A 15798-nucleotide genomic window follows, 5' to 3' on the forward strand; every position below is an offset into this window, starting at 1 on the left:
ATAATAAATAATTTTTATATAATAATATTGACTATATGTTTTTGCGAATTGATGCAATGATATGATTACGATAATGATACTATATGTGTCTATAATAAGGAAAGATTTATGTGCAATTAAACATCTTAACAAGATTACAGTTCAAATTCTATTTCAATGATTTGATTTGATTTGAGTTGATGAAGTGAGATTATTACAATCATATTTATTACACAGAATAAATCATGATTGAATAAAGAAAGCGCTATCAATCATACTAGGCCAACACAATTTATCTCTATTGGTTGGATACACACATGTAAGATTAAAAAAAAAATGATACCAAAAATAATACTGACACGAATTTAGTAAATTTGCTATTTAGACATCAATGTCATAAAATCGTTAACAGCAGACTATGTAGAACATTATTTTATAAGATAGTTTTTGAAATCCATCATATGATATATTTTCATAATTTTTAATGTAATTATGTATATAAAGTCATCACATATATTCAATAAATAATTGATTAAATTCTCATTAATTGATCTCACCATCAATAATCACAATTTTGAGCATCAGCACATTTACATTGACAAGAGAACAATATATATATATTTTTTTGAAATATTTTTTTCAATAAAATATAATGCAAATAATGCAAAATATATGAAATAATATGGTATTAAATCATAATAAATTAAGTGGCATTTCATATATCTAATAATATATATGCAAACAAATATGTACATATATCTAAATAATAAAACAATTTTCACAAACCTTGCAGTTGCATAAGATAATATATGTAATTATTCGTTCACAACAGTTTGTAAAAATTAATACTTAATTGCGGCATATTGAAAAAAAATAATAAGGATAGTGTAACTAACAAATACCAAAAACTTTCGAAAAAAAAGGTTGAATTCAATAAAAGTCGCGCGCCAGTTATAAAATCCAATGTAATTTATAAAATAAAACCCCATTTTAAATATGGAAAATTAAATATTGGTGTTTTTCTTACTGAGCGCCCATTGATAGACATTTGTTTGTATAAAACTATTGTCAATGTCAACAATAATAAACATTTGCAACTAACCGCATGTTGCAATTAAAATTACAACACTTAATATAAAATATGATTACATTACATACAATTACGCTTGTAATATTTTCCTAAATTTTTACTTCAAATTTAAATTAATCTCTCTATATGATATAATGGAGCAGAAAAAAATAAGTGCAATATAAAAGATTATTATATCAGAGAATTAAATAAATTTGAAGAAAAAATTATTTTAAATAATCTGAAAATAGATATCTTAGGCCATGCTTTATAATCATGATGAGTTTTTGAAAAAAGTGGTTACAAGTCAAATGCAACATTTTGTATAAAATAATCACTTTTTAATCAATATTTATGCTATATACAGTTCCAATACCAACATTAACGTCAACTTCGCATTCATAATGCAAGGAAAGGAACTGATTTGCCTAAGAAAGCCTATCAGTGATTGACTTCAAATGAGAACTCATAATGCTTATTTCATATATTAATAAATTAATATATATATATATATATATATATATATATATATATATATATATATATTAGGGTGGTCCTTTAAATAGTCATTTTCGAATTTCCTTGCTCCCAGGGGCTCAAATGGTTCCAAATTGATAAAAAATAATTCTCTGAAAGTTTTAGCTCTTAATATTAACGTTTAGATAGAGCGCAATTCAATCAAAGTTTGTATGGAAAGAGCATGGAAAATTTTTTAAAAATTAAAAAAAAATGTTTTAAGTATAACTTAGCGACAAATGAATGAGTTTTATTCATTCATTTGTTCGCTAAATTACATTTAAAAAACATTTTTAAAATTTTTGGAAATTTTTTCATGCTATTTCCATACAAAATTTTGATTGAATTGCGCTCTATCTAAACGTTAATATTAAGAGCTAAAATTTTCAGAGAATTGTTTTTTATCTATTTGGAACCATTTGAGCCCCTGGGAGCAAGGAAATTCGAAAATGACCATTTTAAGGACCACCCTAATATATATATATAACTTGAAAACTTAATGCAATTGCCTTAATGTTAACCTGTCTATTATAAATAATAATTCTGATTATTTCATGATCTGCACTATCCTTATATTTGACCCTATTTTGTATGGCTCAATTAATCAAATTCAATTCAATTCAATAAATAATATTTTCGTCTGAATATTTAGTACTTAACAATGGCATGGGCACCACAAAATCATTGGATTTACTACCAAATATTAATTTGCTCTAATAAATCAACATGCTCTATGCCAATGCACAATTACATATAAATTATGCTTTATACATATTATTTTATCTAAACACTATATTAATTTATATATACTTAAATATAATATATGCACAATATTAAATCATTAACATTTTTAACTATAAATGAATACTGATATAAAACAGGAATGCATTACATCATCGGCTAGCAATCAAATTTCAAACACTTAAGATAAATTCATATAACACGCTCAAACATTATGAATATTATATAAAAACAAATAAAATTTACTAACACAAAATATAGTTAATGCTTCGATTGTATTAACAGAATTTAAAGATTTAATTTAAGAACTCCAGTAGATGCATAAAATTTCCTTATTTCAGTTATATAAAGATTCCTACAAAAAATAATACCGACAATTGAAATTTTAAATAATAATTTGAGTTACATGAAAATCGGCATACAAGTGACTATTATTTTGCTATTGTCTAATACTAATTTTTCATTACTTATTAAAATAAAAAATTGTTTATTTCTAAGTATTGCTAAACTAATTATAAAAACTAATTGCACACTAACACCTAAAGTTTAAATTCAAAACCTATTAAAAAAAAAACTCTATGATCTTATGCACCTAAAAACCTGTGAACTTTCCTATATTTCGCATTTTTTCAATATAAATTATTTTATCGTGTTTAATTAATAACGAGTATTTTGAACAAATAACAACGAAGCTAATGTATCATACAAAATATTGTATTGGAACAATTTACCTATTTCTAGAAACAAATTACTAATTCAAAGTATATATAGCACCCTTTAGAATAGTAAGAATCAGTACGATCAATACACAAATCTTTGGTACAAAATTAAATAATATATTTGAGATCTCATAACTCACAAACTCTTTAGTCGTACACATAAATCTTTGGTAGGAAATTAAATAATATATTTGAGATCTTTACATAATCATTTAGTTCATCTTTGGTATTAGCATTATAGCAATTGTGAACAACTTGAAATGTGCATCAAAAGCACTAATAAAATATTATAATATTATAATAATTTCCTTCACTAATAAACTGATTTATATTATAATAAGCGAGGTAATATATCCACTTGTTGAAAATAACATAAGATATGGTTAAATAAAACCATATAGCTAACCATTTTGCTAAAACTAAAACAGTAAGATATCTTACTGTATAATATATATTATACTGTATAATATATATTATATGCTTATTATAATAAAAGGTTTTTTAGTGAACATATTAATAAATTATTCCATAATATTTCAACTTTTTATTATTAACAGATAATATTAAATATCAAATTTAATTTTGGTAATATATTCAAAAATATGTACAATGTAAATTAATATCCTCTAATCATCCAAAATTTCTTTATAATTTTACAAGAATTCCTAATAAAAAGTGGTAAATTGAATAAACTATATAACTATAATTAGAAAAAAGTAAAACAAATTTGGAATAATTATTTGTCGTTCGCTCATAATATATTCATGATATATTTGGCAAAGATCAAATCCATTATAATTATATAAAAAGAAAAAGATATACTTAACACATTGTTAAATATTTTAATTTAAAAAATTGTAGCTACCATGAAATAATTTATGTTCAATGCTTACATAATTAGAAGATAACTGATAGCACCTAATAGTAATTACCTTTTAGATAGCGAGGAACATATTAACCCAATAACCTTTTGAATTTGAAACATTAAATTTAATATTTCAAGAATTGAAAGCTACCAGTATCCTGTTTAAGCTTGTTGAGTTGAACTTAAAAATTCTGGATCTACAAAAACCACTTTTGCTGTAAGGAATGCATGCATGCAATAAAGCAGACTTTGCAAAATTGAGCAATCCAATTCCTGCAAAAAATTAAGTAAATTAAGTAAATAGTTCTAAACGTATATTGATTATTTGTAATTTGGTGAGTTAATAATTAAAAAAGTAAGAATCAGAACAAAACAATGTTCACATAACACATAAATAATCTTCATCATAGCATTGATTTTCTTAACCAGAGTATCTTACATTTTGAAACTAATTTATTTAAAAGGAGATTTAGTGTAGGTAGTCCATTTTCATTATGCAATAAAGTGATTAACAATCTACTGACAGTAATTTGCTTTGTAATAATGAATATAAGATATTCCTCGACAAATTTTCAAACAGCATTAAATACTGAATGAAGACCCTTTTTCACTACTTTCCAAAACCCTATGTTTTACGATTTTACTCATTTTAAAAAAATCTTTGTGAATACAAACAACTATGTACACAAATCTATGAACACAAAACTGAAAATCACATTCATTTTTAAATGTTTGAACTATTGATAGCTTGATGTTACATTTTCTGCAAATTAGTGTAGTGTAGTGTTAATTTGTTTTTGTCTATAAATACCTATCTATAAGTCCAATGTCTTCACATTTTTTTTTTTAAATCAATTATAAATAAACTTTCCAGAGCTGATTTCCTAATTGCTTTAGTTGTTTTTACTTGGTGTTACTTTCCGAATCAACATACTTATTATAATATAATAATATATATATAAAATACTTAAATATATATATATATATATATATATATATATATATATATATATATATATATATATATAATATACCCATTATCAAATTTAACTTTGAAATAAATAAATAAATTTATCATGCTAATGTTTAAATAGTAAGAGCTTGCAACATGTAAAAAGAATAATAAAAATTAAACCTTTGTCTCAATGGTACGAGTATCACTGTCTTGGAAGTGAAGTTTTAGCCTTGTTTTTCCATCATCACTAGAACCCCTTAATTGTGAAAATTTATACTGCCATAATGTGACACCATCAGAATCACCCAATGAAAATCCATGATTCCAGTCCAAAGTCAAGCCACATGGCCGACCACAATGTGATACACCAAACGTTTTTTTCTATCATAAACAATTTATATATTACACAAATATACATAGTTTCTATTTAATAAAATACTATGTACGTGTGGAGATACATTACCCCTAATTTAATTACGCTTGTGACAATCGCTGCATGCCAAGCACTTTCTATCCTAAGAAGTTCTTGCCTGGTTTCCACACTCAAATACCTAGGTTCTAAGCCAGAACTGCGTAAGAGAAAACAATGCTGACGGGAGTCAACATTTTCAGAATCTTTGACAATACGAAACATTGTTTGGTAGACTTTAAATACCAAGGGGCACTTTGACAATCCAGCAACATTCAGCTAAAGTTTAAGAAATAAATTATTAAAATATAAAACTAAGAATAATAATGAACAAGTAACAAATCATTTTAGCTAATGTGTCTATTAATAAATAGGGTTGATATTAAAGCAATTTTGAAATTAAGTTAAATACATAAAATAATATTAGTGTAATAACTATGCAAACAGCATAAAATATTTTGATAAGAAAACAAACAAATTTACTAACTGGAGGTGAATCAAATAACATAACATCAGTTCCTTTTAATGTAAGAAATCTTGGCTTATAACTCTGCCATGGCTGATTGTTGTTCATAATTCCTTCATTAACCCAACCCATATATTCAATTCTCTCTCCTACTACAAAGTTGCGATTGTACAATTTCATCTACAAAAAAATAAGTAAAAGGTATACAACCTAATTATAATGGTTAAATTTTTATTAAATTCCAACTTACTTGTAAATGTGTTAACCCCACTATATTATCAGTAATATATTTTAACCATTGTGAGAGGATTGCTAGATCATCACAGTATATGACACCAGTAGTAGCTCCATTTAATCCACGAACTTCGAAAGCATTTGGTCTCAATTTATCAGTACCAAACATATATCTAGTCACATATGCCATCATTAAAGGAACTAAAATAAATAAATAGGATATGCATTAATACAATTCGTAAGTCACATTGCAATAAATAAAATTTTGTGGCAATAACATCATATATCTGTTATGCTTCAATACAAGGAAAGTAATACTTCAATATTTAATTTACCAGTAATGACATCAATCCATCTTTTTTCTGGCTCTGAAGTCATAGAAGTAGGTCGGCTTTCAGAAGCTGATTTCCACCCTTCATCAGCCTGTAGCTCTGCACAAGTTTCTGCATTATCAAGCTCAGGGCCTTCTTTGGACACTGAATAACAGATACATTAGTACTTATAGTCAAGTAAATTTTAATATAAAACTAATTATTAATAATAAAAACATGCTATTTCATTTAAATCACATTACAAAATATATAGTCAATATGTTCACAACCAAATTAAAATAATGGCAAACTCACACTGCTTTTGTAGAAAAGGCGTTGCTGCCCTATAATGTTTAACTGTCAGCACAACTAAATCTCCAGCATTCCTCAAAATATTTACTGCATCATCGTGGATACAGGCAGTAATATACTCTCCATTTACTTTAATAATTGCATCACCCACAAATAATTGTCCTGTTATATCCGCAGCTTGATCTTTATATATTCTAGATATTAGTATTGGAAGCTTATGTTCCGCACCTCCTTTAATACTCAGACCTAATCCGCCAACTTTCTGCCTTGTAATTTGCACCATTCGCTCCTAATTATGGTATTATGATAATGCAATAAGCAACAATGTAAATCAAATTTTATTAAATAATTATTAATTAAAATTAGTTATATACAAGAACTTACTCGAGTATGTGTAGGGCCAGCAGACTGATTGATAAATAATAGCTCTTCTTTTTGCAATGTGAGTACCTCCATGGACAACTGAATTCTAGCAGGCTGTGGTTCACTTTTACCATCACTCACAGTGACCATCCCAGAACGAACCTAAATTCAAATTAAAAATAAACAAAAATGCTCTAGAACATTATAAACTTGATTAATACTGCCTTAAGTTTCTGTTCCAAATCGATCTTTTCCTCTATAGGAGTAGTCATTTTCGTAGCGTTGATCTTCATTATTAACTCGACTAATTACTAAAACATTTCACCATCTAAAAATAATATTGAAATGCATATATAATCAAGCGATTAAATATTGATGAGAGCATTGCGCAAATTACGATAGAGAAATACTCCACCCTTAAAAAAACTTATTAAACAATAAATAATAAAATATCACAGCACGTACTTTATCTGCATATCACTGATTAATTAATTAATCTAAAAAATTCGAAACAATAGGTGTTTTGGGCATGTCAGATTGCTCTCGTAAGTTCACCATCTTTTATACATAACCAATGCAAGCGAAAAGACGCACGCAGCTCGACAATAACAAATGTATAAGAAAATGCCGACAGAAAATAAATCAACTGTGATGATTATTGAGCTTTCGTTATACTTTAACGAATATAAATATCATTTTTATTTATTAACTTTTGCGCGATTAGATAAACTAGTGGGGTGCATGGCATCGTGCCTTAACGCAAATTGCTGGAACTTCCCGTACCGTAATTAAAAATCTTGGTGTACACATTATTAAAATCTCTATAAAATATCTGATAATTTATTTGATGTACATATGTCCAATAAACATTTTTGACCGCCAAATGACATTTTTTTAACTTATTTTTATTGAGAGTCCATAACCGCTGGACCTGCCTACCCAAAAATTTAATAAATTTTTCATCTTATCAATACAATTGAAATGTTTTTTGAATTATTAAAATCGGACGCTCCGTTCTCTTAAAAACTGAATTACCGTTTTTGGCACTTTTTGCCCCGTATCTTCGGAACGGCCAGACCGGCCTTCGCCAAAAACTAATCAGCAGGTCTTCATATCAATACGAATCAAATGTTTTTTGAATTATTCAAATCGGTATTTCCGAAATCGTCGACGAAAATTTGTATACGCACACACACACACACATATACATCTATTTTTTTTAAGGTATGCCAAAATGTTCAGAAACCTCTAAAACGTAAAGATATGAAAAAAATATTTTCGATTACTATAACCTACCATATGGGAAGTTAATTATTATTATAATTAATGTATAATGAATGATTATTTTTAAAATAGAACATTTTTACGGTGATAAAACTGCTTCTGAATATGCTATAGGACTTATTATTATATATATTTATAACGGCGGTAATTAAATAAAATTATTTCAATTACAAAACATTATCAAAAATAATAAATAATATTTCGAAATACCATGAATTCATGTATGAGTTTGGAAATTTATTCATCATATATTAAACTAAATTATAATAAACAAATATGTTAAACATAATATCCCATTCATTAAAGACATACCACAGGACATTAATATATTAAATATGAAATTAGTAAACCAAGATGCATCTTGATGCATCATATTCATGAATATTATATACTGGGCGATTTAAAAAATTGTTGATGACATATAATTATTTATGCAATGCAAATACAATCAATGGAATTGCTTATATTATTAAGTATAGAAATATAACAAAAAATATTTTAATGTTTTATTTAATATATAACAATAAGTATTTCTATACAAACTAACATAATGAAATTGAATATATTTGGAGAATGGCTATATACTACACTTGAACATCTGAATTAAGCTTTTTACATGCCCTATGGTCGAAACTCAAAATATCTGGATGATCAAGAGCAAGGGCATTATAAGCATTGATTATGCGAACAAATTCCTCATTACTAATTTGAAATGGTCTTATCGTAGGATCCATATCAGCCAGTAGTAAAACTTGTTGTGTTAGTGTCTCTCGCTTTTCTTCTGGAAACAATGTCTCTAAGCCTCTGACAAAGTATTTTTGTCTCATATTAAATATGTTACGCAATACTTTTTCTACAACTTTAAAGGGTACATCAGTTTTCGGTGTTTTCCAAGGTGTGATATGAACAACACCAACATCTACTTGAGGTTTAGGCACAAAAGCGGATCCTGGTATAGTAAATTTGTGTTTGACATCACAGTATATTTGGCAAATTACAGATAATCTGCAACGTTGATTGGACATGATAGGAGCGACAATTCTCTCTGCTACTTCTTTTTGAAAAGTCAGAGTCATTGTAGCCCTACCATTTTGCCAAATACTTTCACGTCTAGATATAGCTTCCAGCCATTGGATTAAAAGAATTGTGGATATGCTGAAAGGCAAATTACCTATTATGTTAATCGGTGGTGAATGAGACATCCAATCACAAGATGGTACACCTGGAAAAGCTTCTGCTAATTGATATTTTAAGATATCATCTATTACAATATCCATTCGGCTTGAATTGTGACATGCCTCGGCTAAAAGTTGTAAGGTAGGCATAAAACGCTTATCTTTCTCAACAACTACAAGGTGCTGAGGACCTTTGCGTATTATGGATCTTGTAATACCTCCGGGACCAGGTCCAACTTCACAAACATAATGCCCTTCAATATTTCCAGCAGCCCTCACGATTTTATCTGTTAATCTTTCATCCATAAGAAAATTTTGAGACATCTGTTTCAGAGCTCTGAGTTTATAAAGTTTCACAAGGTCTCTTATCGTGGGTAAAGGAGGTAAACGTAACTTGCAAGCTAATTGTTGTGCTATCATTGTGGATTAATAATTAACTGGAATAAGAAATACTAAAACAATCAATCTGAAATTTTCGCTGGCTCATTGAAATCGTCTAAAAACTTTTCTTGTTTCACTGAGAGGATTGTATAAAAATAAATACCAAAAACACTTCCCGCTAATAATCCTCCTGTAATTAAATTAGATCTACGTAATTTTTTCAATTTTTCGACTCTAGCTATATTTTCCTTTTCAATAAATTTCATGAAATCTTGCTCAATTTGTGTCAGCTTACGATTTTCTCCTGTTATTGTCAATTTCTGGTTTCCTTTCTCTGCCATTTTATATATATTAAATAATCAAAGGGGTTGATTACCCTATTTTTCATTCAATTTCAAGATAATATATTATAACCATACTTTTGTTTTACAAGTTTATACAATCAATTGAGATTGGAGACCAACCTACTGATTTTATTATTCCTATCTTTGATGCTACGCCGTCATACAATGAAAATAGGAACTTATTCGGAATTCAATATATTAGTGTGGAGCTTAGATAAATCATTTCATTACTGTGTTGTTTTAACAAATTATGATGATTCATTCAGGTATTATAATGTATATATTAAAATAATATGGATTAGTATTGCTTTTCTAACTCATTAAAATTTTTTCAATGATGATCAGTACAAAATCAAATCATGGACTTTTCAATCATTGTGCCAGATGTCTCTAAGTATTTCCATGCTACAAATCTTTAAGGGGGTCTTCCTATGTGACGGCCTGTTTTTTAAGGATATTTTAGGATTTTTTTTCTACGACCAGTAAATATTTAGAGCTTCAAGTTTTTTATCATTTATTAACACATATTTGGACAGTATAAATATAAAATTTCAGCTAAAAATATTCAGTCAAACTAGAGTTACAGCGCTCTTAACACCCCCGCCTCGAAAAAAAGAGCTCCCACTTCCTCCACAATTCCGGCTGATCGGCTTATCTGACCAAAAAAAAATAAACGGCGTTTTAATTTGTAGGCTTAAAAGCACGGAATGACCTATAATCAAATGAATACAAAAAAAAAAATGGATTTTTGATAGACATTTAAAATAAAAGTTGCAAATTAGGCGCTTTTTTTTTGTTTTTTGCTATAAAGTTGCTATAAAGTATTTCCATGCTACAAATCTTTAACTGAAAAGTACTTACATATATAGAAATGTTGTATCAATATTATTTTTAATATTTGTGAAAATTAATAGAACCATAACTGCTATAAAGCTCAACTTGCAAGCATTATTAGACTTCTTGAACTAGAATTTCTTTGTTTTAGGATCCTTTGTATACGTTCTATATAAGTGTGTAGTAACAATATATTTGTATATTAACGACAGATTTTCATTCGAATAGAACAAACTTTTCAACTTAATGTAATTATCTAATTAACTTCCCGTAAGGTAAGTTATAGTCATTTATACTTGTTTACCTATGGTTATAGTAATCGCAAAAAATCGAAAATATTTTTAACTTCCCGTGGGGTAAGTTATAGTAATCGCAAAAAAAATCGAAGATGAAAATTTTTATATATCTTTACGTTTTAAAGGTTTCTGAATATTTTGACATACCTTAAAAAATGGATATATATGTGTGTGTGTGCTGAAAAGTTTTTGGCGAAGGCAGGTCTAGCCGTTTCGAAGATACGGAGCAAAAAGAGCAAAAAATGGCAGGTTCTTAGAAAACAACTACCAGCCGAATTGAATAATTCAAAAAACGTTCGATTCGTATTGATGTGGAACGTTTAATTACGGAACGGGAAGTTCAAGCAATTTGCCTTAAGGCACGATGCCATGCGCCCTACGAATTTTTATATATCTTTGCGTTTCAAGGCCTTCTAAACATTGTATTTGTGTGCGCGGATACAAATTTTTGTCGACAATTTCAAGAGCACAGATCAACCGATTTGTATTATTCAAAAAAACATCCGATTCGTATGGACGAGAAGAGGTGTTGATTAGTTTTTGGCAAAGGCAGGTCCAATTATTGAGAGAACGGAGCGTCAGGTTTAAATAATTCAAAATACATCTTGTATTGATGCGCTAAAAAATTGAATGAATTTTTAAGAATGCAGGTCCAGGGCTTCGAAGATCTATTAAAAAAAGTTAAAAATAAATGCCATTTGGCGGTCAAAAATGATCATTAGACATATATGTACATCAAATTATCAGATCTTTTATAGAAATTTTAGAAATAAGTACAAATTTTGTTTACGTACGAGTTTCGTACCAAGATTTATAATATTTGACCATCAGGCACGACGCGGCGCTTACGCGCTTCAATATTTTGTCTCTAGCAGCTACGTAGCGCAATCGCTTTGAAAAAAATAAAAATAAAAAATACATATATTTTCAAAACGTTCAAAAAGAAAAAAATTAAAGCTTTTAATACTTTTGCATTACAGTATTTTGTATGGTATTTAGTATATAATGAAATGGTATTGCTACTACTACTACTTATTTACTATTAGTATTACTACACCACTATTACTATTTTTTACACCTTCATTACTAGGTGGAAGACACGAACATTCCGTCTTAATGCAATGTCTTGTATAACCATCCCGATATATGTAAATAATTATTTACACATGTCGATTTTGACCATCTTAATCAATATGAATAGATATATAGCTATTTAGAATAAATTTTCAACTGTTTATTTGCAAATAAACTTAACTAGCAAATATATTAATTGTAATTGAATTAATTATAGAAAGCAAACGCGCGCTTGAATGAATGAATTTTAATGATTTTTTTTAAATTAGTCGTAGGCTCTCTTTAATCATGAAAAGTTTTATCAAACTCGTCAGAATTTTTTCAACAACTACTTGCAAAGAAACGGCCTGGACGATTTCCAAAAACTAATCACAGCGATTCTCAAAGAATATCTTTTGAACAGTTATTGAACTTTTAAAATCTGTTCAGAATTTTTGGCTAAAACATGAATGAGATCTTTGCTTTTATCAGCTAATTGACAAGAAGCGGTTCGGCCAATCGTCGCGATTAATAGAATTTCATCAAATTACTTTTGAATTTTTTAAATCCGTGTAACCGCTTTTGTTCACAAATTTTAGCTAAAAAAAATGGCATGCGGGCGCTGAGGATCCCAGGTTCGGCCCTACACATACACATACTTTTTCCAATTTTGGTTTTAACCGATTCAAAATAGATTAAGAAAACTTAAAAGCATTAGCATTAATATATCTTTCAGAATGCTAAAAGGTGTTTCAAGTTTTTCAAACAGGATAGAACGGGGCTTAAAGGTCCGAGAGTAAAAAAGTCCACTACCGATAAATTAAGAATCTCATAAGACACAAGTTAAGTTAAAGATTTTTCAATAACAATATTTGAAAGTAAATGGAAAAAGATGTGTAAGCAGCCATTACCTTTATTCTTACGACATTGCTATCAGGAGATAAACAATAATGTTTGAAATTCATAACAAACGTATTTTTTTCGTTGTTAGTTTTGTTGGTTGTATGCACTATTGTTTCGTTACGCTTAATATAATATTTAAGTATACGTTTTATAAGATGTATTGTTAATTTAGATTCAACAGTTTTTTATGTAACCTGAATAAAAGCTTACACGTGGGTGAGTAAAATTGAACAATTGAAAATTTACCCTGTCAAAGGTGTAACCAATGAACAATAGTTAGTTACGTTTAAAGCAGCAATTACAAGCGATATAATAAATAAACAGTTATTTCAACTCTGCTGAATATTTCTGGGTAAATATCAGATCAAGATTATATACATATTTTTTACAGTTATATCTGTAAAAAATGTACCCATGAAATTTATATTTTGCTTTGGTTGAATAACGTAGTTATTATTATGTAAAACTTCTTTTAAATAAAAAAATTGACATTGGACCTGTTTGCCCCCTGGCCCACCCATTTTACCCTGCCCGTGGGGTAAAGAAACAGGTGACCAAGTTTCAACAAACAGCAAAAAAACGCATTTCTTCAATGATGAATTAGCTGAGAGTTTTACTGAACTTAGTCAGCTAGTTGTTTGTTTGATATGTGTTGTTTGCTGTGATATAGTTGATTTGGTTTTCACAATATAATTGCTCAAAGTCAAATTGGACCTTTGTGGACCATTCTATTAACTACGAATTTATTTATAAAGATTTTAGATTTAATATAATTCATTTAATTGGTAAGGTTCTATAACGTTCTATTCGAATTGTCGAAAAATGATTAAGCTGGGGTTTAATTCTATAAGACCGACAAAGTGTGCAATGCTCAACGTGGGAATCGTACGTAGACCTTGTTTCACACACGTGTCAGGCACGAGGGCGAAAAAGACTCCTCGAGCGTTCACCGCAATTGCAATTGATGGGAGCGCGACAGAAATATGAAGCACACTATGAAGAAATAATCAAATTATGAAATTGAAAATGATGTATACATTTCAAAAGCCTTTTGGATGTTATTTTCTCTAACTTTATCTCAAAAAAAAACTATTAACTAATTCTAAAACCGAAATATTGAAAACGCATGCTTATGAAAATAGTTATCTTATTAAAAACATTACTACTATAAAATTTATTATATTTATTAACATCCCGTAGGCAAAGTTAAAGTAATCGTAAAAAATCGTAATTTTTTATATATCTTAACGTTTCAAAATTTTCTGAACCTTTTGGCATATTTTGGTTAAAAAAAATTAATGTATGTGTGTGCGCGTGTGTGTATGAGTATGTGCGCGTGTGTGGATACAATTTTTCGCCGACAATTTCGAGAAAAAGGATCAACCAATTTGATTTATTTGAAGAACATTCGATTCATATTGACGCGAAGACGTGCTGATTGGTTTTTGGAAAAGGCAGATACAGCCGTTTCGAAGATACAGGGCAGAAAGTGCCCAAAATGGTAGTTCAGTTTTTGAGAGAATGGAACGTCCGATTTGCATCATCCAAAAACATTTTAATTGTTTGATTTATTATTATTTATGAAGGCATAACATAATTATAAGCATATAATGAAATGAGAAAAGTGAGATTGATATGTATGTTTCAAAAGCACTTTAATAGTGATTTAAGTTTTTCTTACTTTAATAGTGATTTACGTTAGTAATTTAAGTTTTTCCACGTTTTATCAATGTGGTAGAAAAACCTGATGATGGAAAGTATCTAGTTGTAATTGTCGTAATTAAACATCACACAAAAGATTGTATATATATATATATATATATATATATATATATATATATATATATGTATATATATATGTATATATGTATATATATATATATATATATATGGATCAAATTAAGTTTTATTAATATATGTATATATATATATATATATATATAGATTAATTAATATATGTATATATATATATATATATATATATATTATATATATACATATATATTTGGGTGGTCCTTAATATGGACATTTTCGAATTTTGTTGCTTCCAGGAGCTTAAATGCTTCCAATTTGATAAAAAAAACTCTGATTGAATTGCGCACATTTTAAAGACAATATTAAGAGCTAAAACTTATGGAAGATTTTTTTATCAATTTGGAAGCATTTGAGCCATATATAAATATGTATATAATATGTATGATCGCTTGAAACGGACTTAATATGGAATTCAGCAAACACCACCCAAATACATCATACTGTAACATAAGTCACCTTTTCAGAAGAGTTTAGAGTTTGTCGAGTCAAAAGTTCGAATGAGTGAAGTCGTCCGTCCGAAGCGTGATGGCCTTGCAACCCTCGTGTGGGAACATCCGTCCCGTAATGCCTCCTCGAATCCGTGAATTACTGCAATCTGAACAGTGACGATATAAATATATTATTTATATTAATACCAAATGTGAAATAATATTTATATATATATATATATATATAAAGCGAAAGGTTTTTCTTCAGATGGTGAAATAATATAATAAAATTGTTTCTTGGGCATTCATCCAGTAATTAAAATCAGTTTTATTGAAAGAAAATAAT

General features: G+C 28.2%; 2 protein-coding genes across 5 annotated transcripts; both read right to left on the minus strand.

Moving 5' to 3' along the window:
- Window positions 1-3972: 3972 nt before the first annotated feature.
- LOC113377704 (gamma-1-syntrophin-like) lies at window positions 3973-15528 on the minus strand. Of its 4 annotated transcripts, none has more exons than XM_026618109.1 (10): window positions 15481-15528; window positions 7164-7267; window positions 6961-7101; window positions 6580-6865; window positions 6289-6429; window positions 5970-6154; window positions 5741-5899; window positions 5308-5532; window positions 5025-5225; window positions 3973-4162 (listed from the first exon to the last, which is right to left on the minus strand). In XM_026618109.1, exons 2-10 carry the CDS (start codon window positions 7230-7232, stop codon window positions 4052-4054), a joined length of 1518 nt encoding a protein of 505 aa, XP_026473894.1. In that variant the 5' UTR covers window positions 7233-7267; window positions 15481-15528; the 3' UTR covers window positions 3973-4051. The 4 variants fall into 4 exon arrangements, with proteins under 4 accessions (XP_026473894.1, XP_026473893.1, XP_026473891.1 ...); XM_026618108.1 differs by lacking the exon at window positions 15481-15528 and adding an exon at window positions 7975-7990; XM_026618106.1 differs by lacking the exon at window positions 15481-15528 and adding an exon at window positions 7405-7527.
- On the minus strand, window positions 8797-9849 carry LOC113377705 (dimethyladenosine transferase 1, mitochondrial-like). The gene has a single exon (XM_026618110.1). It carries the CDS (start codon window positions 9816-9818, stop codon window positions 8808-8810), a length of 1011 nt encoding a protein of 336 aa, XP_026473895.1. The 5' UTR covers window positions 9819-9849; the 3' UTR covers window positions 8797-8807.
- Window positions 15529-15798: the final 270 nt, after the last annotated feature.

The sequence above is a fragment of the Ctenocephalides felis genome, unplaced genomic scaffold (genome assembly GCF_003426905.1).
Source record: "Ctenocephalides felis isolate EL2017-DRISC unplaced genomic scaffold, ASM342690v1 CF-g0.4_SCAFFOLD_01886, whole genome shotgun sequence".
In the NCBI taxonomy this organism is placed as follows: Eukaryota; Metazoa; Arthropoda; class Insecta; order Siphonaptera; family Pulicidae; genus Ctenocephalides; species Ctenocephalides felis.